Genomic DNA, 24,692 nt, shown 5'->3' with positions numbered 1-24,692 from the left:
AGTTGATGAAGCCACCTTAGTTGTTGTCTCTTATAGTGGAGGGATACTGATAAGAAAAAAAATGACCGTTACATACGTTGAAACAGTACAAATACTCACAAAATATGATATAAATACTTCACCTGATCACTTCCTTCCCTTGTATCTTTGTCAGACTTTCTTCTCTTTTTTTGTCCTACGATGAACTAATTAGAAGAAATAGATTCAAGAAGAAGATAATTAGCTCATCAAACATTCCTTATTAATATTTTTGTCTCATTAAATATATAAATCATATAGAATTATTTATTTAATTATGGGTTCTTTATGTTTTTGTAGTTTGACACATTTGATTTTAGTTGCGTTGTTATGCTTATTATTATTATTATCCTTTGAAACCTTGCAGGTAGTGAAGGGAAGCCGGCACCAGCTGCGACACCACGCTTTGCCACCGGAAAATGCACAACCACCGTCTCCTAGAGTGAGTTTTAGAAGAGGACATCACCGTAACTGGGTGAGACCGTCTGAGTTCCGGCATATCACCGTCGATATCGGTGGTGGAGGAGATTTTGTTTCTGTGCAGGCGGCTGTGGATGCTGTTCCTGATAATAATATGGTTAATGTCATCATTCATATTCGTCCTGGAATCTACAAGTAATTATATATGCCCTGAATTATTAGTACAAGAATGTCTATATATAGCCCTTTTTCACCCTTATAATTACTAGTAACACACATGCATTGATAATCTTTTGGTGTGATAGCTAGTAAGCACAAGAGAATTTAGGGTACTAGTATATATTACATTGAACATTTATCTATACATATGTACAAAATCAATTTAATTGTCATTCTACCGTGTTTTATGTCACACTTTAAAATCAAAAAAGCTTTTTAAATTCCATAAAAAAAAGTTTTAAAATTAAATAATTCAGGTCATAATTCAGATAGGTTGGAAACTAAATTTTTTCGTGTTATGAAGAGTTTTGTTATACAATGTTGGACTTCAAAAAACAATAATGTTAGTTGGTAAGTGGAAAATAACCTTTTCATTATCATCCTATTGATAAGATTTCGTATATTCAACCTCTAAAACTATATACATATGATAGGAAATTTAGGCGAGACTTATAATGGCATTAGAACAAAAATAAGTAGTAGATTATGTAATCGCTATAGAATTACCCCTATATTAATATTGGAGGGTGATACGTTGATTTTGTGCAGAGAAAAGGTAGTGGTAGCAGCAACGAAACCATACATAACATTTGAAGGAGCAGGAAGAAAAGTGACGGTAATAGAGTGGCATGATAGGGCATGTGACCCTGGCCCTAACGGAGAACAGCTTCGTACCTACCGCACTGCTTCTGTTACTGTCTTTGCTGATCTTTTCTCCGCAAGAAACATCAGCTTCAAGGTACTTTATGTTGGGATGTGTATCGTTAGAGTATATAACATATTTTGGAGCCTTAACCATTAGCTTAAGCTTTCGGTTGAGTTGGTTCCTTGATATGGTATCAGAAGCCTGGGTGATAAGAAGCCACGAATTCGAATCTCAACCACCCCTCATTTAAAGTGGAAAATTCAGCGCCTATATGCATCCACATTTCTAGTTCAATGGGCTCTCGTGTGAGGAGGTGTGTTAGAGTATAACATATCTTGGAGCCTCAACCATTAGCTTAATTAATCTTTTGTTTGAGTTGGTTCCGTCATATATATCTCCTTGACTTACAAATTATGTGCATTTCGTATTTTCTGATTATATGCTGGCATTTATAATAAGTGCAGCTAAAATTAATACTTTATTCGTTTATGCTTGATCACTCATTTTCACTTAAATTATAAAGAATTGATTTAAAAAGAGAAAAAAAATGCAGAACACAGCACCAGCTCCGCTTCCAGGAATGCAAGGATGGCAGGCTGCAGCGTTGAGAATATCGGGAGACAAAGCATTGTTTTCAGGATGTGGATTTTATGGGCATCAAGATACCTTATGTGATGATGCTGGTCGTCATTACTTTAAGGACTGCTATATTGAAGGTTCCATTGATTTCATCTTTGGTAATGGTCGCTCCATGTACAAGGTATTTCTCTTTTATCAAGCTCTTTCTTTTCTATAACATATTTTAGAGCTTTAAAACTATCATCTTCATCAGCTCAATGTCCTGCTCAATCTGAATGAGGAAATTCAATATCTCGCTCGAAAATAAAGTCTAAAAGAGGAAAGAAACGAGTAATTCATACCCATACTCTCTTCAAAGAGAGTCATAGATCAGAAATGTGGTCAATATAGCCGTAACCCCACTAATAGTAATGGTTTCAAATCTCATTCAGCCCTCATTTAAAATGGTTAGACATACACAACCTTACCCTTGTTAACACTAAAATCAATAAAAATAATTATTTTTCGATTGACATTTAATAGCAAACGTCACATTCAACTTATTACATATGATTTAATGACCGGTTTTACTTGGTCCATTAATAAAAAGTGAAGAATCAACATTATTTTTTTAAATAGAGAATATTATGGTATGGTAAGTAAATATAAATTGTTTGTTTCTTAAAGGACTGTAAAATACACTCGACTGCAAAAAGGTTTGGGTCCATAGCAGCACAATACAGGCAAAGAAAAGAAGACAAAACAGGATTTGCATTTGTAAACTGCAAGGTGACAGGGAATGGACCAATATATGTGGGGCGAGCAATGGGGCAGTATTCCAGAATTATTTACTCTTTTACTTATTTTGAAGATATAGTTGCCCATGCCCATGCCCATGCTGGTTGGGATGATTGGGACCACATCAATGGTAAAAACAAGTGAGTTCCCCATATATACTTGTCTTTTTTTTTAATTACTAATAATAATCAATAGCCTCAGACATTGGGAACTACATGTGGGCAACCCCCCTCTTTAGTCTATTCTCGTAATTGTTTACTCATTTTGTGATAGCTCGTAGCCCATTGGTTTTGTTCTATTTGACGTGGATAATTTTATTCTTATTGACTTTTAAATTGGAAATTATGTTATTTATGTTGTTTGAAATTGATAAAGTGTAGAACAAAATATGCAGCTATAAGTATTAGTCCATCAAATTTTAATTAGTTAGTTTCTTAACGTAATATCAAATGTTAAGGTTATAGACTTATAGATTCAAGTTCCATTCATCCCTTATTTCAAATAGAATATGAGGAGGTTTTGTCTTGCATGTTACTTATAGAATAGGCTAATAACCTAAAGAGCCCTCGTGTGAGCATGGGCGGATGCATGGACGTTTAATGTTGTTATAACTGATAGCATTTAAGTTATGTACAGAATTATATATTTAGAGATACTAATAGGTGTACTAGCTAAGTAGGTAAGAGCTTCCCTATGTGATATAGCATTTAGTCAGGTTCAAACCTTACTATGCGGATCCGTCTCTGTGTTTGAGCGGATCCGCCTCTGTGTTTGAGAGGCCAGATAAAGTATACATCATACAACTTGTAGCTCTCGGATATATCATATACTCTATCCACTTAAGTTTTTAATTAAGTTGATTAATTAATAGAAACGTTGATTATTCGAACATGAAATCTAAGTTGTTAATTTTGCAGGACTGCGTTCTTTGGGACGTACAAGTGTTGGGGTCCAGGAGCTGGTGCAGTAAGGGGTGGTTCATTAGCAAGAGAACTTGATTATGATACAGCTCATCCATTCCTAGCCAAGAGCTTTGTGAATGGAAGGCACTGGATTGAACCATCTGATGCTTAATACTCAAAATTCAGTCACTACTACTACACATTATTTAGAAATAGCTAGGAATTCTTTGATTCAATTATTCATTAGAAGCAAATGCCCTCTTCTACTTGATATTCTTTGTTCATTTGTTCATTTTTTTAATGTAGATAATACATTGTAACATAATATACTTCCAAGTTCATTTTTGTTGAAATTTTAAGACAAAGTTTCAAATTGATATACCCTTTATTTAACAATGAAGTAGTGGCATAGTGGAAAAACAAATACAGGGATGCTATATTCATAACATTTAAAAAGAATGGTAAAGCTACGCATATTTTGAGAATGAGAAAAACAAGGGTGTTGAAAAATAATGCAAATAAAAAATGGATAGTTTTTTTTATTAATGATGAATATTCCATTTGTCCCACGTTGAAAATGCAATATATTTTTCAAAAAAATTTCACAATGAAAACTTAAATATTGTATTCTTAATGGGATAGGAAAGTAGCCTGTGGATTCAACGTGTTACAAATGATGTTGTCTTACAAGTTACAAGACAAACAATAATATAATATAATGTGATGTGTCTAGTTGCTATTTCACCAACAAATAGCGATTTTCTTGTGGCATACGACCATTGCATGTCCGGCTATGTAGCAGGAGCTGCATGAGCTGAAAATAATGCTATATTAGAGATCAAATAACGTGTTTTAATCTCTAATATCACTAAAATTGAATGTATGAAGTCTTGTGACAAACAAATTACGGTATCAATGATATTGATGTTTGTAGGAGAAAATAATGCAATGAAAACGACACAAAAGATTCAACGAGATTCACCCAATTAAGGCTACATCCTCCAGTGTGTAGTATCTCTTAGATTATCAAAAAGGAGTTCAAAGAACTCTCAAAATATGGAGAATTACAATTGAGAAGAGATTAGGCTGGTGTTTGGCTTGGGGTGTATTTTGTGGATGTTTGTAATGAGCATATGAGCTCCCTATTTATAAGAGTTTGTATATTAATGAGTATACATAATTAAGGCTAAGATTTAATCAACATTAATCAGCTACAAAGACTTGAAACGACTCAAAAAAATCAGAATCCAATGCTCCTGTTTAGTGCTGCTCGTTCGAGCAGCTTCCAGCTGCACCTCCTAACCTTTGTACACCTATCTGCTCGTTCGAGCATGCTGCAGGCTGAGCTTCTATTTGGTTCTGAACTCCTAGCTCGATCAAGGAAAGGTTCATTTGATGAATGCCTCGAACAAGGCACATATAACAGCATCTAAAGACTCTTGCTATACCCCATTAACTTTCATTCATCATGCATCATAACTCTTTGTGTTTGAAACTCCTCTAAATGCCATCATAACTCAAGCATTTAACTACACACTTAAACACCTCATTCATCTCACAAATTAAGACATACACTTAATTACCCATAGGATACCTATTCTATGCGACTACACTAATGCATAGAATTTATTTTGTGCACTGAAGTCACCATTAACATTAACATGAGCGATGGCTCACGACCTCGTTTTTTCAAGGGCCTATATGTACACTTTTTAATTATATATATTAAAACATTATTTTTATTTAAAAGAGTTATATGCTTTAATTCATTGTGTAATTCATGTCAATAATTTTCATTAAGTAGTTATTTATTACCTTTGTTAATGACTTTATAGTAGTGTTTTCCATTATTCTTTTTGGTTTAATGGTTAACCAGTATTGTTTGGTATTTTCCGTTTCAAGAGAAAATTATTGAAATTAGGTATAAAAATATTGTTAATTGGTTGTTTTTCATTGGTTGATTTAGTTAAATAAGAAAACTAGTGTCTTATTTAATCGGAAAAATTAATATATCAATGATATTTTAAAAATATGAGACATATACATTTGTATATTAACTTTCACTCAGGACCCCTAAAATGTTCGAGATGGCTCTGGACCAATGCAAGATAAAGAGACTATTTCGTAGATTTATCTTTGAAAGATTTATTATGAAATAGGCTTACACCAAATGTAATCATCACAGATCACAATCAATTTTTTTGGCCATTGAGATAATTTGTTTGTCTATTCAAAATTGAGTTACTCTTATAAAAGATCATCTCTAAAAAAAATAACCTCAAACCATAAAGTCCATATACTAATAATTTGTATTGTAAGATTATTTAATTCATATATGAAGCACTTCTTACAATAAAATCGTCTCATACAAGCAAAATTAAACCTCCATCATTTTTTTTAAGATTACAAAGGTGAAAGGAAATCTTTCAGCGATTAAGTCAACATATAATTCTCCCTCCAAACCTTTGAATGTAGAAAATTGATCCCAATCACCTCTTTCAAATTAAAAACCTTATTATTCTATGTATTTAGATCAAAAGATACAATTTTAACCTTTTAAAAGTAATACGAGTAAATTGCTTTTAAAAATTCAGAAAATGATAATACAATAAATTGACTTAAAAAATTAAAGTCCAGAGTTGAAAATTAAGTGATGAAAACAAATGCACAAAATTCCGAAAGCCATGGGGTTCATCCATCCTTTGGCGGATATAGAATATGTTTATTTGTTACCATTAGATAACAAAATAAATGTGGATTCCATTATTAATTTCCATCAGGCCTTCGAAATTATTGTGCATTCCCCTCTTCCAATTTCGCTGTCAAGTATACTACATTTAAATTAATGAACGAAATGGAACTGTACAATGTGCCCCGACCCATATTTTACCATGCAGCATAACCATCTAACAGCTAAAAACATATTCTTACATTACAATAAAAAGATTCACCCATTTTCCGACATATTTGCAGGAGTACAGGGAGTGAAGGATTTGACGATACGACTTCGCTTCTCTCGTACTATCTCACGCCTTTGAAAATCTTGTTGTATGTATTCATATCGATCATACGGTGCAAAACTTGATATTTACAGCACCCTTCAGTTCAAAGTTCAACCTCCTGGAGATCATCCCCAGAATTGTCTCTATGCATGTGCAGACTACCTGGTATGAGATTCTGCGCAGACATAAATGACATCGGGGGAGTTCTAATCTCTGTTGGAGGTGAAGCGTAGGATTCATCACCAGAATTGTCTCTATGCATATGCAGACTACCTGGCATTTGATTCTGAGAGGACATAAATGACATTGGGGGAGCTCTAATATCTGTTGTTGGAGGCGAAGTATAGGATTCATTATGAATTGCACTCCAAGAGGCACGTCGAAATTGGGGCGCAAGAGAACTTTTCCCACTTTCCATTGTCCCATTACTAGGAATTGTACCAACACTTGGGAACCTCTGTATTGTTCCCATGGGTGAGGGTGCTAGTTTCTGCAAAGGATCATCCATGGACATGGAAGATTTTTCCCCACTGTCAGACTCTTCATTGCTGCTTCCAGCTTCTGTGGCTGAAGTCTCCACATTTTTTGGTGCTGCAGAAGGAATGAAGAACTTGGCCCCGGTCAAATTAGCAGGTTTAGCTAATGCTGCTGATGGTGCCTGGAACAAATTTGTGGATACACCGCCACCCTTGTTAAAGGTATCCACATACCTGTTCAGAGAAAGAAACAACAAAAGCAAAGCTTCAGAAAACGAAGAACACAATCAACAGTAGTAAACCAAGTAGAAAAGGAAGAAAAGTAATGAGACAAGATCAAGCAACACTTCTGGCTGTAGCATAGTGTTACAAATAGCTCTAAATTATGTTTTTAACTGCTTGAGCTTGAAGTGCTTGTCCCCCTCATAATCATCGACCCAAAAACACTGAGGGATAAGGTGGGCTTGTCAAACATATGCTTAATTCAAAAAATAGGTGTAACTAATACAAACTAAAATAAGGACTGATTCCTAGTAAAATTTTATAGCTCCACTTCAAACATGATAACAATTTCTAGGCCACAACTAAAACATTTATAGTAATTTATGATCTAATCTCATTAAATCATGGATTGAAGGAAAATGGCACATTAAATCATGTGCACTTCTTACTTGCACACGACGTTTGCTACCAAGGGTTAATCAGAAACAACTTCTTTGTTAGTTTTATCATTAATAAGATTTGCATACATCCAACCCTCCCAAACCCCACCCTAGGTGGAAGCCACTTAATGGCATTGAGGTAATGTAATGTTGTTGTTATTATCATCTAATCTCATTGTTAATGAAGGGTATCTGACGAAGACTACAAATGTAGATTAGTTTCCTGACATACCTTGATCGTACACCCATCCGGCCACGCGCTGAAAATTGATTTGAACTAGACAAAGTAGGTGGGAAAGCAGGACTGCTCTCAGGAGTTGAACTCACAGATCCAGCACTACCATCAGTGGCTTGCAATCCATTATTTAGTGCAGTCTTTAAGTTATAATCTGATTTTCCATTTTGGAAAACTGCAGTTGTAGGTGGTGGTGGCAAGGCAGATTCTTCAGGAGGTGGTTCAGCACCTTCCTCCACCCATCTCTTTAGTTTTTCGTCATAGTAAAATTTATTTGTGTCCCCTAGCTTAGCCTTTCATAAATTACACATAACCAATAAAAAAGAGTACAATATTTCGAATGTTCTGAAGTGGTAAGGAGAAAACTGGATGTAAATAAGATAGTTTACCTGGCGGCCTTGACGAGGTTTTAAGACCAATCCAACAGTTTTTTGCAACAACTGAGCACCAAAGTTCAAACGACCAAAGCGTGATGTTCCTGCTGAACCAGATTGTTTTCCCACAGTGCCAGAAGAAGTTGCTTCATTTGACGAATCAACCTGATCCTATTTCACCCCATAATTTTTAAGGGAAAAAACAAATCATTAATTTGAGAACTTATAAGCAGCATGAAACAATAATGCATGACCATACTAGATGGAGAAACAAGACAGCAGGAGCAAATTATTGTACCGATCTTGGTGTTCTACCAATATCTGGCTCTGAAATGCTTCTATTTTGCAAAGTCATTTTACTTCCATCTACTGCCCATTTGCTTATTGGTTCCATGGACGCAGATGGTGCCAGTGACGGCATACTTATTGTTGGTTGACTGCTCATCATATCCATTGATGCCGATGGTGACAACGATGGGGCACCCATGAAGGATTGATTGCCTGTTACCTTAGGACCCAGTGACTGAAACTGATTCTCATTGCCCTGGAAACTATTTTGCGTTGTTGCAGAGGAAGGACCAGAAGGCGGGAGTCCTCCAACAACACGATGAGCTGTACTATCAAAAAAGTTGAGCAGTTTGCCCACTATCTTTGCTGGAGCTAAATTTGCTGCATATCCACTCTGAATTGATACAAGAAAATCCACTTAAATAAATCATAAAGCACAATGGACTGCTTAAGGAAGACTCATGTCAAACCTGTTGGTGTGTTCTAATCCTCTCTTCAAGATTTGATACCAAATGTTTCAATGTATCTCCTTCTGGTGATCGGCCAATTTTGAGGGATTTGTGAACAGCTTGACAGTATCTGAAACGCCAATCATCTTAAACCAAAGCAAAGCAAAAACAAATGTCCAACAATGAAACAAATTGACAAATGTACATACTTCAACGAATCTGTAACCCTTCCAACCTCGGCCAGCATGTGAGCATACATAAGTTTGTATGACTGAAGTTGAAGCAGAACAAATTGAGAGTTCCCAAGTACTTTTGCATATTCAAAAAGCTCCGTTCGCTGCAGTATACGATTATTTATCACTAATCATTCACTCTAAAATTTACATTAGATCAACTACCAGAAAGACTAGATTACCACATAAACTCGCAGTCAACTCATAAAGAGTCAACATGGTATATAAAGACAATAAATATATTTTATTACCAGCCCTTCCCTATAATGGAAAATACTTAACTCAGTAAACAAAGCTATGCTTATTTGTTACAGCCTGAAAGCTAACATAAATGTGAAACTGTATCCAGTATTGAAGTATCCACTTCCTCTGGTTGGTTGATGCAATAGAAACTTAGTTTTAAAAGGCCCGAGGTGGTCTGAGTCCTATCTAGAAGCTTAAACTATTGCCCGCCCAAGTGGCGAGCACTTTAAAGCTAGTTGAAGAATAGAATTAAACCCTATTACTCTGATCATACTCGCCCATACCGACAGCTACAGGTCACAATGATCAACAGTATTTACAAAATCGGGATAAATTTGGAAAAAGTCAAATCACACTTCACCAATGGGTAGACTGATCAATTTTCAAAAACTTCTTAACTTGATTTTTTTTTGTTGATTCTTTCTTGAGCACATTAGTCTTCACTGACACACACACACACAGAGGACACATGCTGGCACAATAGTCATAAATTGAGCAATCGCTTGTAACTAAGAAGCACATTTGGGATGATATAAAGGTCGAACAAACCCACAAAAAAACACTAAATTAAATAATTGACTCTATACCGACCAACTAGCTTGATATTTGAGTATTGATATGACTGTTGTTTACAAATAATTGACTCTTGGAGTAGGCTTATTGAAACAGAAGGTCGATAAATAAAAGGAAAAATGAAACAAAGAAGTCAAAAAGGTTCTAGACATAGATGCCTAAAAGTTACAAGGCTCAAAGAATATAGATATTCATTCAATTTGTCAAAATAGAGCAAGTCAGATGTACACATTAAGTTCTCAAAACAAATAGGAAAAGGAACAGCTTGTCTCCACAACTTGTATGGTGAACAAGACACAAATCTTTAACATGTGTCACTGCATTATCTTATGGACGGAAACACGGTGTGTGCAAGCCTGATGCATGGAAAATTAACACATGAACATGCATGAAAATGAAGCAGCAGAATACTCACATTTCTGCTGAAAAGTGTTGAAAAAAAAAAATTTAATCAGAAAAGAAAGAAATTAAAACCAGAAATAGTCGAAGAGCTCCAAAAACAAAACTTTCCACCTACTAATGATCCCCAATAGAGAAAAGGAAAGAATTTTTACAAAGTAAAAGATGCAATATTGTTTCTAGACCTATCATTAATTTGAAATCTTGAAATAAATTGAAAACATTTGACAATCAAACAGACATTTGCCAGAACTATTTTGCTGACTGGATATTCGGAGGTAACAGAAACCATCAGCATAATGAGATTAGAGCCCATTGAAAGAAGTGAATAAGCGGTGGAGAGGAAAGATAATATGAAAAGAAAACAAAATGGACCCAGAAAAACTAGAGGATTTTTTAAAAAAAAAAAGATTATTAAAGATTAGCTTGTTGCAGTCAACAATTTTTGTTGTAAACATCCAAAAGTCTAATTTAGTGGTTTTCAAACAGCACTGCGTTAAAAGATAATTGCCTCCACAAATAATGTACACTATAGATTAATTAGCAAAAATAGGTAGAATTTTGCTGCCTACATTATTTAGAACAATTTTCTGAACATTGTATTTCTTTTGACACTAGTTTAGAAGAAGAAGAAATATTATAAAGGTACCAAATTTGTAATGTTTTAAAATAATTTACAATAAAGTTTGTCAATTACACATTATTTAGAATTGTGTTTTCTTACATCCTGGTTTAGCATTTCCAGACCCATTCCCAATTCAATTTCAGAGCTACATAACTGTGTCTGCATGCATAAAAAAGAAAATGCAACTTTGAAAGGATATGTAGTGAACAGAATAGCACCTGAATAGCCTCAGGACTAGCGTAAGTCCTGGGAAAGTTCCAGTGATCTGCGCCAATGAGACATATTCTTGCACTATCTGAATATAACTCAAAACCAGCCTCCGCAATCAAGTAGCAGATATGTGCAGCAGCAACCTGAACAATGAGGCCCATTTAAGAAAGAAGCCAATATAATCTTGTAATTCTTTATAGCCCTATAGCAGGCATTGCAACTGATGGTGAATAGAAACATCAATTTACAAAATTAAAATCATGCCAAAAGAAAATGAAAGACCCTATAATTATTTTCCAGATGCATAATCAGAGATGGAAGCAATATGGCAGTTATAAACACAAAAATATGAGAAGCCCAGCCAACAGAGGCTAAATAAAGTGCAAGATGTACATCATGTTTTTCCTTCAGCAGACAATCTCCAAGATGCATAATCACGAGCTGATCATTCTCAGTTCTATTTGCAGTTATTAGAGCCAAATTCTCCTCCCAGTTGTCCAGCATAGTAGAACCTGCATTCTGTTTCACATAGTAATAAGTGAGTGATAGCAATATTTACAGGAAATCAACGATTTAACAAAGAATCACTGAATCTGAATCAGACTTTTAGCACCTCCCATGATCTCTGCAACATAATGTAATAGATTGGAATTCAGACCAAGATTCTCATCAAGATCAGAATATAAATAGACAGATCAGAATGCAAAAGAAGATCAGAATGCAACTGTCAGAAATGAGCAATTCGAGTCTGCTCCTAACTCCCTTTGTTATTCCTTGTTATTCCATGCCCTTACAATGATACAAGTTGGCCTATATAAAGCCTTTTCTAGCCCACCTTATTACAAGACAGCTGGCACACAAAATAACAAAACATAATTACCAATACAGAACCTTAACTAAATACTCAAACAGACAACTGTCCCTTATGTTTCTTTATTCCTATTTCTTCTCTTGTGAGTGATAAATTGGGTCTCTCGCATAGCTGGTGTGACAAATAAGGAGGCCAAGATTCACGTCTAGAACTAGTCTACGAGGCAAGAGCCATGAGAGAAAATGGGTCATCCCCTCAAAACAAAAGCAAGTACAGTTACACATGTGTTGAACCCAGTTTGCTAAATTAGCATAGGTAAAACTGTGAAGTTTGAACTCTGTATAAGTACAGGTTCCTCAATTTGCCTTGGCAGATTGACAGTGATAAACCACGTTACTTATGAAGAGGGGAAACTGGTAAGCAATTGGTCTAATACCTGAAAGACCAATGAAAACTAACCATCAACTATCATCAACAACAATTTGTTAAGTGATTAAAATAAATAATTACAAGTAAAACTATCTTCATATTCCCAGCCAATAATTTAAGAGCTATCATAAATTGTAGCGAAAAAACCCAATAGTGTAGCTATATCAAACTTTCAAGCAAGAGACAGATTATTAAATTTTGGAGAAGTTTAGTATGCGAAAAAAACAACATGCAGTAGACAACAAAGTCATAAGTACAACTTTACTAGTAGACTTGAATCAACCATTGTAATGTATCCAACTCCAATTGAAGTATTCCATACTACTCCTAGGAGTTAAGTTGTGATTTATGAACCATGATATATAAGTGAGAGCTACATGACAAGTAAATTTTAATTAAGCTGTGATATACCCAACTCTAATTTACTCCATATTATTAGGAGAATCTACATAGTAACCCTCAACTTTTTACTTTTCCACATGGTTACCTGGGGTTTGTAATAAGTACACTCATATACACATGACCTTATGGCTTATACACCTAAAAATGTTAAATGACTTTAAAATGGTAAATTACCAAAATACGCTTATATATCACCTCCCTTCTTGCCACTTGCGTCATGAAACTCCATTGTTGCAATTAAGCTTTACTTTGTACAATTTTTTACACTGCTCTCCCAATTTATTCATTTTTCGTTTTGTAAATTCCTTGATTCGAAATCCCCTAACTTCCCCCAATTCGTAATTTCCTTAATTGAGTATCAAATTTTGGACCAAATCTTATACAATTATGATATCTCGTACATTCATTTTACAATGGCAAAGATAATATTGCATGAAACCAACACAGAAGAACTCGGCCATGATCAACAAGGCAAGGGATAACGGACAAGCATTAGAAATCTTGAGAATAGCCTAATTATAGTCCTAAATGATTAACGTTCAAACCAACAAAAACTCAAGAGCCAGCTTATAAAGGGTTTAAGCTGATTCGCACAACAGCAATTCCAACAGCATCAGTCAATAATTTACACAGCGACAAAACGCAAAAATGAGAGGAACACTGATATTTCAATATAAGCTTCTTAACCGTTTTAGAAGGCAACTCATCTTCCAGACCTTTGATTGCAATTTCTGACAACTCCTGATCCGAAGGAAGATAAAAAATCAGATTTTTTGTTTTTCTTTTTCAAAAATTTAGAAGCATTTTAGATTTTTTTTAAATTTAAATGAACTAATATTATTTAGTTTTAAGTTAGTCTTTAATAAGTTAATTAGCTCAAAAAGATAGCGGTGTCTTTAACGTCTATTCAAAACATAACACGTGAATTTAACACAAGGTTACATGAGTATATTTCAAAAACCTAAAAAAAACTTTGCATGCCACGTATAAAAGTGAAAAGTTGAGGATTATGGGGTAAAATTTCCTTTAAATTTTGGTGTACCTAATTTCAATTATTTTGGAAAGAGTAAGATCGATTATTTTGGCTAAAGTCCATGTTCTTTAAAAATGGTACTTTCTTTTCTCAGTCAACTCCAATTTGAACCTAGTTTGAAATTGTCTGGCTGTTACTGAAAATAGGAAATGATACCTGCTACACAGACAAGAAACCCAAACACACCCTTCAGAAAAAAAACAAATAGAAGGAAGTACACCTAGACATCGATCCCAAAAATTCCAAAGCCTAAATCCCGAGACAGCAATCCCAACACCCACAATAAAAAAGTATGACTAATTGTCAATTGGCTTATATGCATTCCTTAGAAAGGCAATTGCATGAGTCTAAAAAGAAGATCAATGCATGTGCTTTCAAATTTGAGAAATCGATCACAAAGGTCAAAACTAGCCTCCAATCTGGAGCTGAGTTTGGCTTTCCCCTTAATCACAATTAAAAATACTAACTTTCAAATTCTCCCCTAGTGTTAGTATCTTGTTAGGCATTAATAGTTAAAGTGCTATAAATTAACTACCTGCACAGGCTGTGGTGACATATGTGTTGCGCTATACAAATTGCTAGGAGGCACGCTGCTATTGGAGAAAACTTCTTCTGGTTTTCTGGCAATTAGCAGGCACAAGGTTCTCAAAGGCGAACCAAACACTAGCTGGCTGGCTGCCATTTGCTTAACAGTGTCAGCATAGAACTGCAAACGTTCCAACCATCAACTAATTAATATCATTAACAAGTTTCCCACAACTGAGCAGATGAGGAAAAGTTAGAAATAGTGCCAGTACAAACCTGCTCACCAAGTTGTCGAGCAAGAACTAGAGCAAATCCCCAGAACTGACCTTCTTGAGCACGTTGCAAAGCCTCCAACTTTTTACCAGATATAAGAAGTCTTTGTACCTCGGTAGCAGTTGTCTATGACAAGCAGGTAGCCATTTCAGTCTTTGGCAGTATTAAAGCCTCTATTAATATTTAAGAAAATATAGGCCATCCAAAATACCTGAATATGTGCTTCAGAAGGCAAAGCCATCAAGCATTTGTCATTACATTCAGTAAACTGACTGCCGTTCCTCTTGGCAGAAGCAAAAAGTTCTGCAACTGCTGATTCAGGAAGGTCATTTTCCTATCATGAACAAATAAACATGAATAATAGAATTTAAAGAGAATTCTCCTGGAGACTGAGCAGCAAGTAAATTTTCTGAAACACACACATAAACTAAGAAATAGAGAGCAAAAAAAAAAAAACATTAATGTCTGAAATAGTGAAAAATACAAGTCAATCAAGAAACTGCTCGGATCACATGCTTTGCTTCTCAATTCTAACATAAGAGTCATTGAACCTTATAAAACATGTGAGGCTGTGGCGGATCCAGAATTCACACTCCATTGGGGCAGCAATATATATATATAATATTTTAAGAAAATTTTGCAGAATATTGTTTTGTTTGTATAATGTACTACTAATTTTTTTCATTCCCCCAAATGACATGTACAAACACAATAATCTCAAGCCAAGACCAAAGTAATAGAAAAGCGGTCAATTAACATTAGCAAGCACATTCACAAATTCATTACCATGTACCATGGACATTCACATATCAGAATCACATTCCACATTCCAGAAATTCATTGATAAATGATATATAAAATGACAAACATAAATGATAAAATAAAATGAAAACACATGAAATTGAAGGAAAGTCACTAGAATTGACATTTGTCGACATGAAAATGATAAATAAGCACATTCATCGAGGAAAGTGTGATTTGTAATTGAATTGGTGTTTTAAATTAAAACACACAAACAACAATAATAAATAAAATGCAAACACCTAAGCAATTGAAAGAAAATGGAATCTGTAATTGAAAAGTTAAACATGGAATTTTGCCTCTAATTGATGTGGGTAATTATCAATTTGAAAAGAAGGAACCATAATCAAAACAAGAATAATCATCAATTATTGATAAGGATGAGAAGATCAAGCTTATAATCAAAATTAAGAACTCAAAAAGCAAAGCAAAATGAAAATTGACAAATCATTAAATTTATCACTTTGTTGTTATCCACCCTTCAAAGCTTGAATCACCTTCATGGAGTCTCCTTCAAATATCACTTTGTGCCAGCTCGATCTCATCCATAACTACACTATCCTCTAGCCATATCCTTTCCGATCAAGAATTGTCATTCAAGCATAGCAAATGTTTCAACTATTTTATTCCCCATTTTCAAGAATTGTTGTGTACCAATCACGAAAAGAAGCTGTTGTGTTCAGCTGCACACCAATATTCTTTTGCGACAAGCGTTCGAGATTCCAACCTCCGTTTTTGGTTTTGCCTTCGACCTCCATTCACAGTTCAGTCGTGTGTGGGTTGGCTTTGTTTGTCTTACTTTTCCAAATGAAATATCAGAAGGAAGGGGAACGGGATTGGGGAGAACTGGAGAAGCAAGAAGCAATTTTTTTTCAATCTTTTTACCCAGTGGCACGGGCCCCCGTAGGCCCTTACATACATCTGCCTATCCCCCAACCAAAAGTAAGGCAATTTCCCTATCTCATCCTCTTATACACTCATATAGTAACTATGTTAAGTGGCTTTTACTTAGTTCACGTGAAAGAAAGGAATCAGATAATAAAGTATTCAGAAGGAATGGAATAAAACAAATTCACAACTACATAATCCAATTAAGTTGTATACCTTCTAAAACAAAATAAAGAGCAGTATCAAACACTTGCCATCCTACGTCAATATATCCCTCACCATTTTCACCGGTCACCTCTGCAACCCTACCTTCATAATCTATTAGAATTAAAGAAATGGGCCCGGGAAACACAAACAGAGAGGAGAGAGGTAACCCACTTACAAGCCCAAATGAGGTTCATTGCTAAAACCAATTGGTAGTAGTAAGAGTTAGTCCTCAAGCTATAAAGTGGTATACAATCTTCTCTTTCTCCGATGTGTGGAAACTCACATATTGGAAACAATGGACACCGCAACATATTCCTATAGCCAAATCATCACTAAATCATCACTGACCACTTTATCGCACTTCCTCCTAACTACTCACCGTGATAATCATTCTTAAAAGGGTGACTGAATCCACCAGAAGCAACGCTACGAAATGGAGTAGCATGTGAATATGACTCAACCTCACCAAATTGAAGCATCATAAGTCCGGATTTCGTCTAAAAACTAAATATCCATATTACAGGACATCATCTAAGTGCTCCATCAATCCAAGTAGATGTCCTAAGCCTTGGATGATCCCCATGTATTCCCCCAAGGAATCGTTTCGCCTAGCCTTGTCAAGGCGTATTGCTGGCGCAAGGCACTAGCCTTAGGTGCACCAAGGCAAGCTTTTTGTATCAAAACTATGTAGAATGCCAAAATAAAAAAATTATTCAAAGAAAATTTTAAAAATCACCCATGCCTCTATCCTTGCAAAATAAAGTGACTCCTAATATGTAACATTCGGGAATTTAAAATAAATAAAATCATATTGGGCTTTAAACCAATTAGAAAATTTACCATGAATCAAGTAAGTTAAGTAAGTTTAGTAATAATAATAATAATAATAATATATATAAAATTTAAAAAAAAAATTTTAAAAAAATTAAAATACCCAAAACCCCTTTCGTACCCAGTAACCCCATTACCCCCAACATTTCTTCTCCCTCATCTCACTTATTCTAATTACCCACTAAACCCTTCCCTTCTTCCTCATACATACAACCCAAAATTACACTCATCTTCCTCATTCAATCCATTGATTTTCGAGTAAACCAAGTTCCATGGATGCCCTACCCTTCTTGTTGATTGTTGGTGTAAAAAACTAAGGTTTGAATCTCTCAATTTCTATGTGTATTTTATTCTATTCTTCTTTAATATTCTGATTTTCTTCTCAAGATTCGAACCCTAGCCATCTTTGATTGGAATTTCATGTAATATCAACATCCTTGTAGGATTTTATTCCATTGAAGTAGAAATTAGCAAGATAGCAATTGAACCCTTTTTAAGCATCGAAAATTCAAGACAAACATCAATTTTGAAGCCTGTTTTGTTGTGTTCCTTGCTGATCATCAAAACAGAAGGTAAACCCTTCTAGATTTCTTTTCTCTACTTTCTCAATGTTTATGTTTTATTCATATGAGGTTGATTTCATTGGCATACTTGCATATTCCTTTACCATGTATTAAGCCCTAAATTTTGAGGAATCTTGAAATTTATATAAATTAATTAGATGAGTCTTGTTGATTGAGATTAGTAGCTGGATATGTAATATTGAGTTGTTGAATTAGTGTTAGAAATTAGGAGTTGTGGCAAGTAATGATAATGGGGAATAATCGAATAAATTGATGCTCTTGGATGAAACACTGAATACTTGTGAACTTGAGGATTGTAGAGAGAATACTTATTTTGTGTCTATAATATGTAAAATTGGACAACTTAGGATATAATGGGAAGATGATGATTGTTGGAATGAATTCGTAGAATTTTGATGGTTTATACGTAGTGGTGAGGATTGGGATTTGAATGTTGTTATTACTAATTATGGTCAAAGTGGTGATATGAAACTAATTGTGAAATTGTAATTGTAGTAAAAGCTAATTCTCACAACTAAATTTGAGTAGTTTAGTGATCTTGAATGTGTAGTAGTCTTTGAATATTTTAATGGACTAAAATGGTTATATTTGTTAGTTAGATGTATAAGGAAGATAACGAGTATTGAGAATCCTCTAGGAGAATATTAACAACCTTAGATTCTTTTAATTGCTTAGAAATGACCTCATGGCATGAGTTGTTGGAGTATTAAGAATAAAGTCTTAGTTAATATGCGGTGACTAGGAGGAGATGCAATGAGTTAAATAAACCTAGATTGTAGTATCGAACGCTTTGTTGTGATGTTATGTTTGTTATGCTCCAAGGGACGACGTCATCGAGGAACCTTTCTAGCGATCGCGGAGAAACAGACTTAGCTCCTTGAAGCATCTTTGGTGAGTAGTAGCAGTCCCTTAAAAAAGGGGTCTGGCCAGACTACAGTTTTTGAAAATGTTTTATAAAAGTTTGTGAAATTTATATTGTTGAGATAAATTTGTTTATGAATGATTATGTTGATATTGATATGGTCAATGGATCGGGCTTACGAGCTGGTCATTAACGGAGTGGTGAGACATTGTCTCCTATTCCCCTGTTTTGAGGTGAATTGTCATTCGAATATTGACTAGCCTCAACCGGGAGTGACATAGCCTTAGAGCTATGGATGTTCCTCTCAACTAGACTCCCTGTGCGCACATAGATCTAGGAAACTGATGTGCTTTTAAACCTTTCTTTTGAATTATTGTGTTTTATTGTTTTGGATTGTTACTTCTCATACAGTTTAATCTAATCCTCTGTTGTTTTCAAATTTTAGTTTGATTACAGATCGGAACCGGCCGGAAACGATGGGTTAGCGATGTTGATTAGAGTGCCAAGGATGTCATTTTGAGCTGAGCACGTGGGAATTTATAGTTTTGTATAAGGGTTTTGATAGATGTATATTAGTCTTGGTTGTGTTGGTTATATTGAACTCGAAGTGAATTGTATGATTACCTTATGTTTTAGTTAGATGTTTGGTTTCAAAATTAGCTAAGTAAATTACGTCAAAGAGCTGGTGAACCCTTTGCTCAAATTTTGGAAGTGTGATTTAAGTTTCTTGGGAAATGAACCCCGTGATGACCCTATTTACTTAGTCAACGGTAAGTCGGGTTGTTACATAATAGTCCCAAGAATTTTGTTTTGCCTCTAACCAAACCCTTGAACATCCTCAATATATTTTATCCAAGTAGGAAGCGAACCAAAATTTATCTTGTAAGCAATTCGAACGTAAAGATGGAAACCTCAGCAAGAAAGAGGGAGAAACAAATATTGTATTTTACTCTTAAGTTAATGTTGTGGGTTACACACCATACAACCAACTTAGAAGTACAGTCATGGAAAAAGGTAAATCAATAAGTTGATATTCTGCATAGTCATCCAGCAATGGGACAGGGGAACGGATAAAAAAAAAAATAAAGAACAAAAAAAAGCACATATTTATTCATCAAAAACAAAAGCAAAAAATTAAAGAAGGTAAAAAAAATCTGAATAAGAAAGGTCAGTGGGGAACCCCAGAATTTAGCAATATAAATACCTTCAACCCTGTGTCCCCTCCAAATGATCGAAGTTTTCCATAGTGCTGGCATGCTATTTTTAGCAAGGAAAGCAGCAACTTCAAACCTTGACCCTTACCGTGATTTATTTCCAAAGTTTGAGAGTTTGCTATTCTCTCATCAATCCATTTATACAATTCTTTGCTTCCCACATTTCCACCAACTAGAGGACCAGGAAAGGATTGATGACACAATGAATGGAAATAGTTACAGACACGTGTATTGGTGCTAGGAGGGTCTTTGTTCAGACTCACAACTTCCATCAAATTGTGTACGGATAAGGAGCATCCAACACTATTCTGAAAGAGGAAAAGGCAACAATTAAATTATGAGGCACGATAAAATATTTACCAAAAACAGGATGGAAACTAACTAACTTGGCATGGTAATAAATTAAATTAGAGGCTATACCTTGCTCCCAACTGTAGAGAACCCTCCAAGAATATCTTTCATAACTACAAGCTTCCCCCCAAACCCGAATGTAACTAAAGAATGAGGAGGACGCCCTGCAGATGACCTTCCCTCACTTGGTGAATAGGGGGCATGATGGCCATTAGAAAATGATGTTTGGCCAACTGCAGCTGGATATTGAGTATGGTAATAATCAGTTGGGTATTGAGTTGACCCATTTTGATGTACTTGTTGAGTAGGATTGAAAAGCTGAAAGTTATTCTCAGCAGAAAAATTGTTCAATCCTCCAACCCAGTTTGAATTATTGTCACTCCAAATGGATTGCTCATGAGTTGTTAAGGGTCCTGTGGAATCAGAGGAAAGTTGTCTCCCTTGACTGTTAGCATACAAGTTGTATTCACCTGAGCTCTGCCAAGACTGAGCCACAGAAGCCTGGGTATTAGACCTACTTGCCATACCAAACTCAGCATTTGCACCCTGTTGACCGTAATCTTGAGAGGGCATAGCCAAACTTTTCCCCACGCCTTCAATCCTATGATTTTGTACCGTATCATCAATAATGCCCTGACTATTAGCATGAGAATAACCAGAGAATTGAAATCCATTTTGAGCCTGCTGATTAGAAATTTGATTTGTTGATTTCTCTAATGCATGATATGATTCCAATGAACGCCACTCTTGGGCAATTGTATCATAGTACCATCCAGGGTACTGGGGATCAAAAACCATGTGTGCCGGATACTGATAATTACCATTAGGTTGCATAATATAATTCCAACCAGACACATTTTCGGTAGCACTAAATTGACTTACAGTTTCAACAGAAGAGTAAGCCGTTTGCTTAGCATATGAAAATTGAGATGGTTGGACATCAGTGATACCAAAGGTTTCTTGTACATCAGCAGTGATACCCATGCTCCCCTGCCCATTTGCAGATTCACCGCTCTGTGCCTGATACCACTGCCCAGTGTTTACATCGTATTTCCAACCAGGGTAAAGACTCTCCCAATACTCAATACTAGTAGTATCACCACCATTAGCAGTTTGTTCAGTAAAAGCCTCTGTGCTACCTTGATACTCAACATGACTGTGAGTACATGAGTTCTCTATAATAGTTGCATTCTGGCTAGCTTCATTTCCCAACACCATTTTAGCATCAGGCTCAAGATTGCCCACTCCCCCTTCTCCTAAACTAGCAAAGAAATCATCATCCCCACCACTAGCTGGATCAGTGAAGGCACTCCACTGGACCTCCTTAACACTAGTAGGTGAACACTGGACCTCCTTAACATTACTAGAAAGAGAACTATTGTCCCTCCCCAAATCCGATACCACCTCAAAAGCAGTAACCTCAGCATCCTCCAACACTGGCCCATTTTCCAAAACAGGCAAATCTGAGGATTCTAATATAGAATTAGCCTCCCTATCAACAACTTGTTCTTCACTTTCTCCAACAGGAAAAACAACCTTGATATCGGAAACACTATTACTAACACTAATCTCGCTTACGCTTAAATTAGCAAATGATTTAAGTTCATCAGACTCATTTCCATCATCCAAAACATCAGGGACATTAATCGACCCACTACGTTTGGAGCTAAGATCGTCTTCATCATCATCATTGACAAGCTTATCAAAAAAATCCTCATCCGTCTGATCCTCCAACTCAAATGGAGGATTTGAAACCATTTTATTAAAACTAATAAATCAAAAATCAAAAAGTCCTAATTCACAAACCCTAAAACCCCTCGAAATCTCTGCTTTCTCACCAAATATTACCCAATGCAACACCAAAATTAAGATCCGAAATCGCAGAGAAGCGAATCACTAACTAAACATTAAAATCAAACAAATAAACAATTATTGACAGACCTCTTGTGCATAAGAAGATTAAGATTTAATCTGCAAATAACAAGAAATTGAATGTAAAAAAAAAAAGAAAAAAAGAAAGAAGATTGAATTCGCAATGAAGTCAAAAGAGGGAAGCCATTAACTTACAGATCCAACGCTTGATCGCATCAAAATCAAGAGTGAAGAGAGAGAGAAAATTAGGGAGATATGTGAGAGATAAAGGACATGCTCTAATTGTGTTCAAAGTAGAAATGAAGAAGTATTAGGAAACCTTCCCGCAACCAGACCAACCAACTATCCTTCCTTTCTTTATTTTCTAACCTTGAATTTATTTTTGGTTAATTATTACATGGTAGCCTGCAATACCGAAAAGGAGATAAATGTGTGAGAATTGAATTCTCGACAATTTATTTAAAAAATGGTTTTTTTTTTTTGGTTTCAATTGGGAGAAAATTAGGTTCTCTTAACCTCGAATTTATTAATTTATAATTTTATTAATCCTTTGCTAATGGAATAGTTTGTAGGAGTTTTTTTATTTTGACAAATTTGTACAAATAGAATTACATATTATTCAGTTTGACCACATACCCAACAAGATTTTTTAATCACATTATCAAAAAAAATTAATATGAGTAAGATAAAGAACTTTTAAACCAATTAAAACGCTGATTTCATCTCAAAAAAAAATAAAACGCTGATTTTAAGCCAATGTCAAAAAACTAATAACTAATATGAATAGTTTTTTCATTAACATTTGGCTTGTTACATACTTTTTCTTTAATATTTAATTAACAATTAATTTTTCCCAAACTCTTCCGAAAAAATTGACTTAAACATCTAATTTATCGACTACAAATCAATCAATATTTTCAATTGATTAAACAATCAACAACGTCAGTCAATAACTTCAGCCACTAATATTTTTAAATAAAATCAATAACTTCAGCTAATAATATTTAAAGAAAAAACATAATCAAACCCCTAAAAGCTTAAACCTAGCAAACTTGGTGCATGTAGTTTGTCAATACTACACATTAGGGTGTGTAAAGCATAAGTAGGCTTGGATTTTCTTCAAGATCATCGAGTTAAGTCTTGGACTCTGAGTTTTCAAAGGAAGGTTATGATTTTGTTCAAATGAGAATGTAGTGTCTTAGACTCTTAGTTTTATGATTTTGTTTGAATGAGAATGTAGTTGGAATATCTGTAATGAAAAATTAGTGTAATTTTAGTAAAAATATATCGTGACAAATTTAATGGTTATGCTTATTCTCCTTTAATAAGTTTATTTTATTCACAAAATTTATTCTAATGTATTACCATTTGAAAATATGGTACTGGTGATAATGAAAAATAAACAAAAAAAAAACTTTTTGCAATCAAAGTTTCATTATCGTGAGAACGACATGTTACATATCATGAAAATGTACACTATAAATTGTTTTTATTACTACCATTTAGTGATTGAATGACAACAAACATTCTACAAATGAGGTATATCAAAAACTACACATCCAACAAGAGAAGGTGAGTTGGGCGAAATTGGTGTGGTTTAGGATTGATCTTCTAAAGACAAGGTTCATCCTATGACTTGCATTCCTCAACAAGCTAAAGACTAAAGATTGACTTTTCAAGTTGGGTGTAAATCCTAATAATTCTTGCCCACTTTGTGGTATAGAGAGCGAATCAATCAACCATCTTTTTTGTCTATAGATTTAGTAAAGACCGTCTTGATACCACCTTGGCTTCGCTTGACTTGGCTCAAAAGTCAAAAAATCCTCACATGGCAACCGAGCATCGAAAAATGAGACAACTAGGTGAAATTCAAACCTAGAATCTTACTTGAAACTGCACATCCCACGAGAAAAGCTGAATTGGGAACGACATGGTAGATATCATAAATCACAAAATAATAATAATAAATTTATTATTATTATTATTATTATTATTATTATTGTTATACTATTATTATTATTATTATTATTATTATTATTATTATTTATTTATTTATTTTATTATTATTATTATTATTATTATTATTATTATTATTTTGTGATTATGCAGATTAAGGAAATGGGATAACTAGGTGAAATTCGAAGCTAGGATCTTACTTGAAAAAATTTGTACTTATTCGAAATGAGACAAGGTCACAATTTTTATTTATTATATTATATATTATATGATATAAAGAAGAGTTTTAAGAATTCTTAAATATAATTTCATGAATTTTTAAA

At 34.7% G+C, this 24,692-nt stretch overlaps 2 protein-coding genes across 3 annotated transcripts; one reads left to right on the top strand and one right to left on the bottom strand.

Moving 5' to 3' along the window:
• LOC130804652 (probable pectinesterase 68) lies at positions 1-4,033 on the top strand. Its single transcript, XM_057669173.1, has 5 exons — positions 1-633; positions 1,207-1,396; positions 1,857-2,063; positions 2,549-2,799; positions 3,577-4,033. The coding sequence occupies exons 1-5, from the start codon at positions 296-298 to the stop codon at positions 3,731-3,733; spliced, it is 1,143 nt and encodes a 380-aa protein (XP_057525156.1). The 5' UTR covers positions 1-295; the 3' UTR covers positions 3,734-4,033.
• A 2,082-nt stretch (positions 4,034-6,115) lies between these two features.
• Positions 6,116-22,817, bottom strand: LOC130804651 (protein transport protein SEC16B homolog). 2 transcript variants are annotated; one of them, XM_057669171.1, is made up of 14 exons: positions 22,609-22,817; positions 20,611-22,512; positions 20,181-20,498; positions 15,015-15,137; positions 14,807-14,929; positions 14,541-14,711; positions 11,724-11,849; positions 11,339-11,473; positions 9,257-9,384; positions 9,069-9,177; positions 8,609-8,992; positions 8,326-8,481; positions 7,934-8,229; positions 6,116-7,273 (listed from the first exon to the last, which is right to left on the bottom strand). In XM_057669171.1, the coding sequence occupies exons 2-14, from the start codon at positions 22,297-22,299 to the stop codon at positions 6,667-6,669; spliced, it is 4,365 nt and encodes a 1,454-aa protein (XP_057525154.1). In that variant the 5' UTR covers positions 22,300-22,512; positions 22,609-22,817; the 3' UTR covers positions 6,116-6,666. The 2 variants fall into 2 exon arrangements, with proteins under 2 accessions (XP_057525154.1, XP_057525155.1); XM_057669172.1 differs by having other exon boundaries at positions 22,605-22,783.
• Between the last annotated feature and the right edge of the window lie 1,875 nt (positions 22,818-24,692).

The sequence above is a fragment of the Amaranthus tricolor genome, chromosome 17 (genome assembly GCF_026212465.1).
Source record: "Amaranthus tricolor cultivar Red isolate AtriRed21 chromosome 17, ASM2621246v1, whole genome shotgun sequence".
Classification (NCBI taxonomy): Eukaryota; Viridiplantae; Streptophyta; class Magnoliopsida; order Caryophyllales; family Amaranthaceae; genus Amaranthus; species Amaranthus tricolor.
Note: the sequence above shows the minus strand (reverse complement) of the source record. Positions and strands in the feature narration are given on the sequence as shown.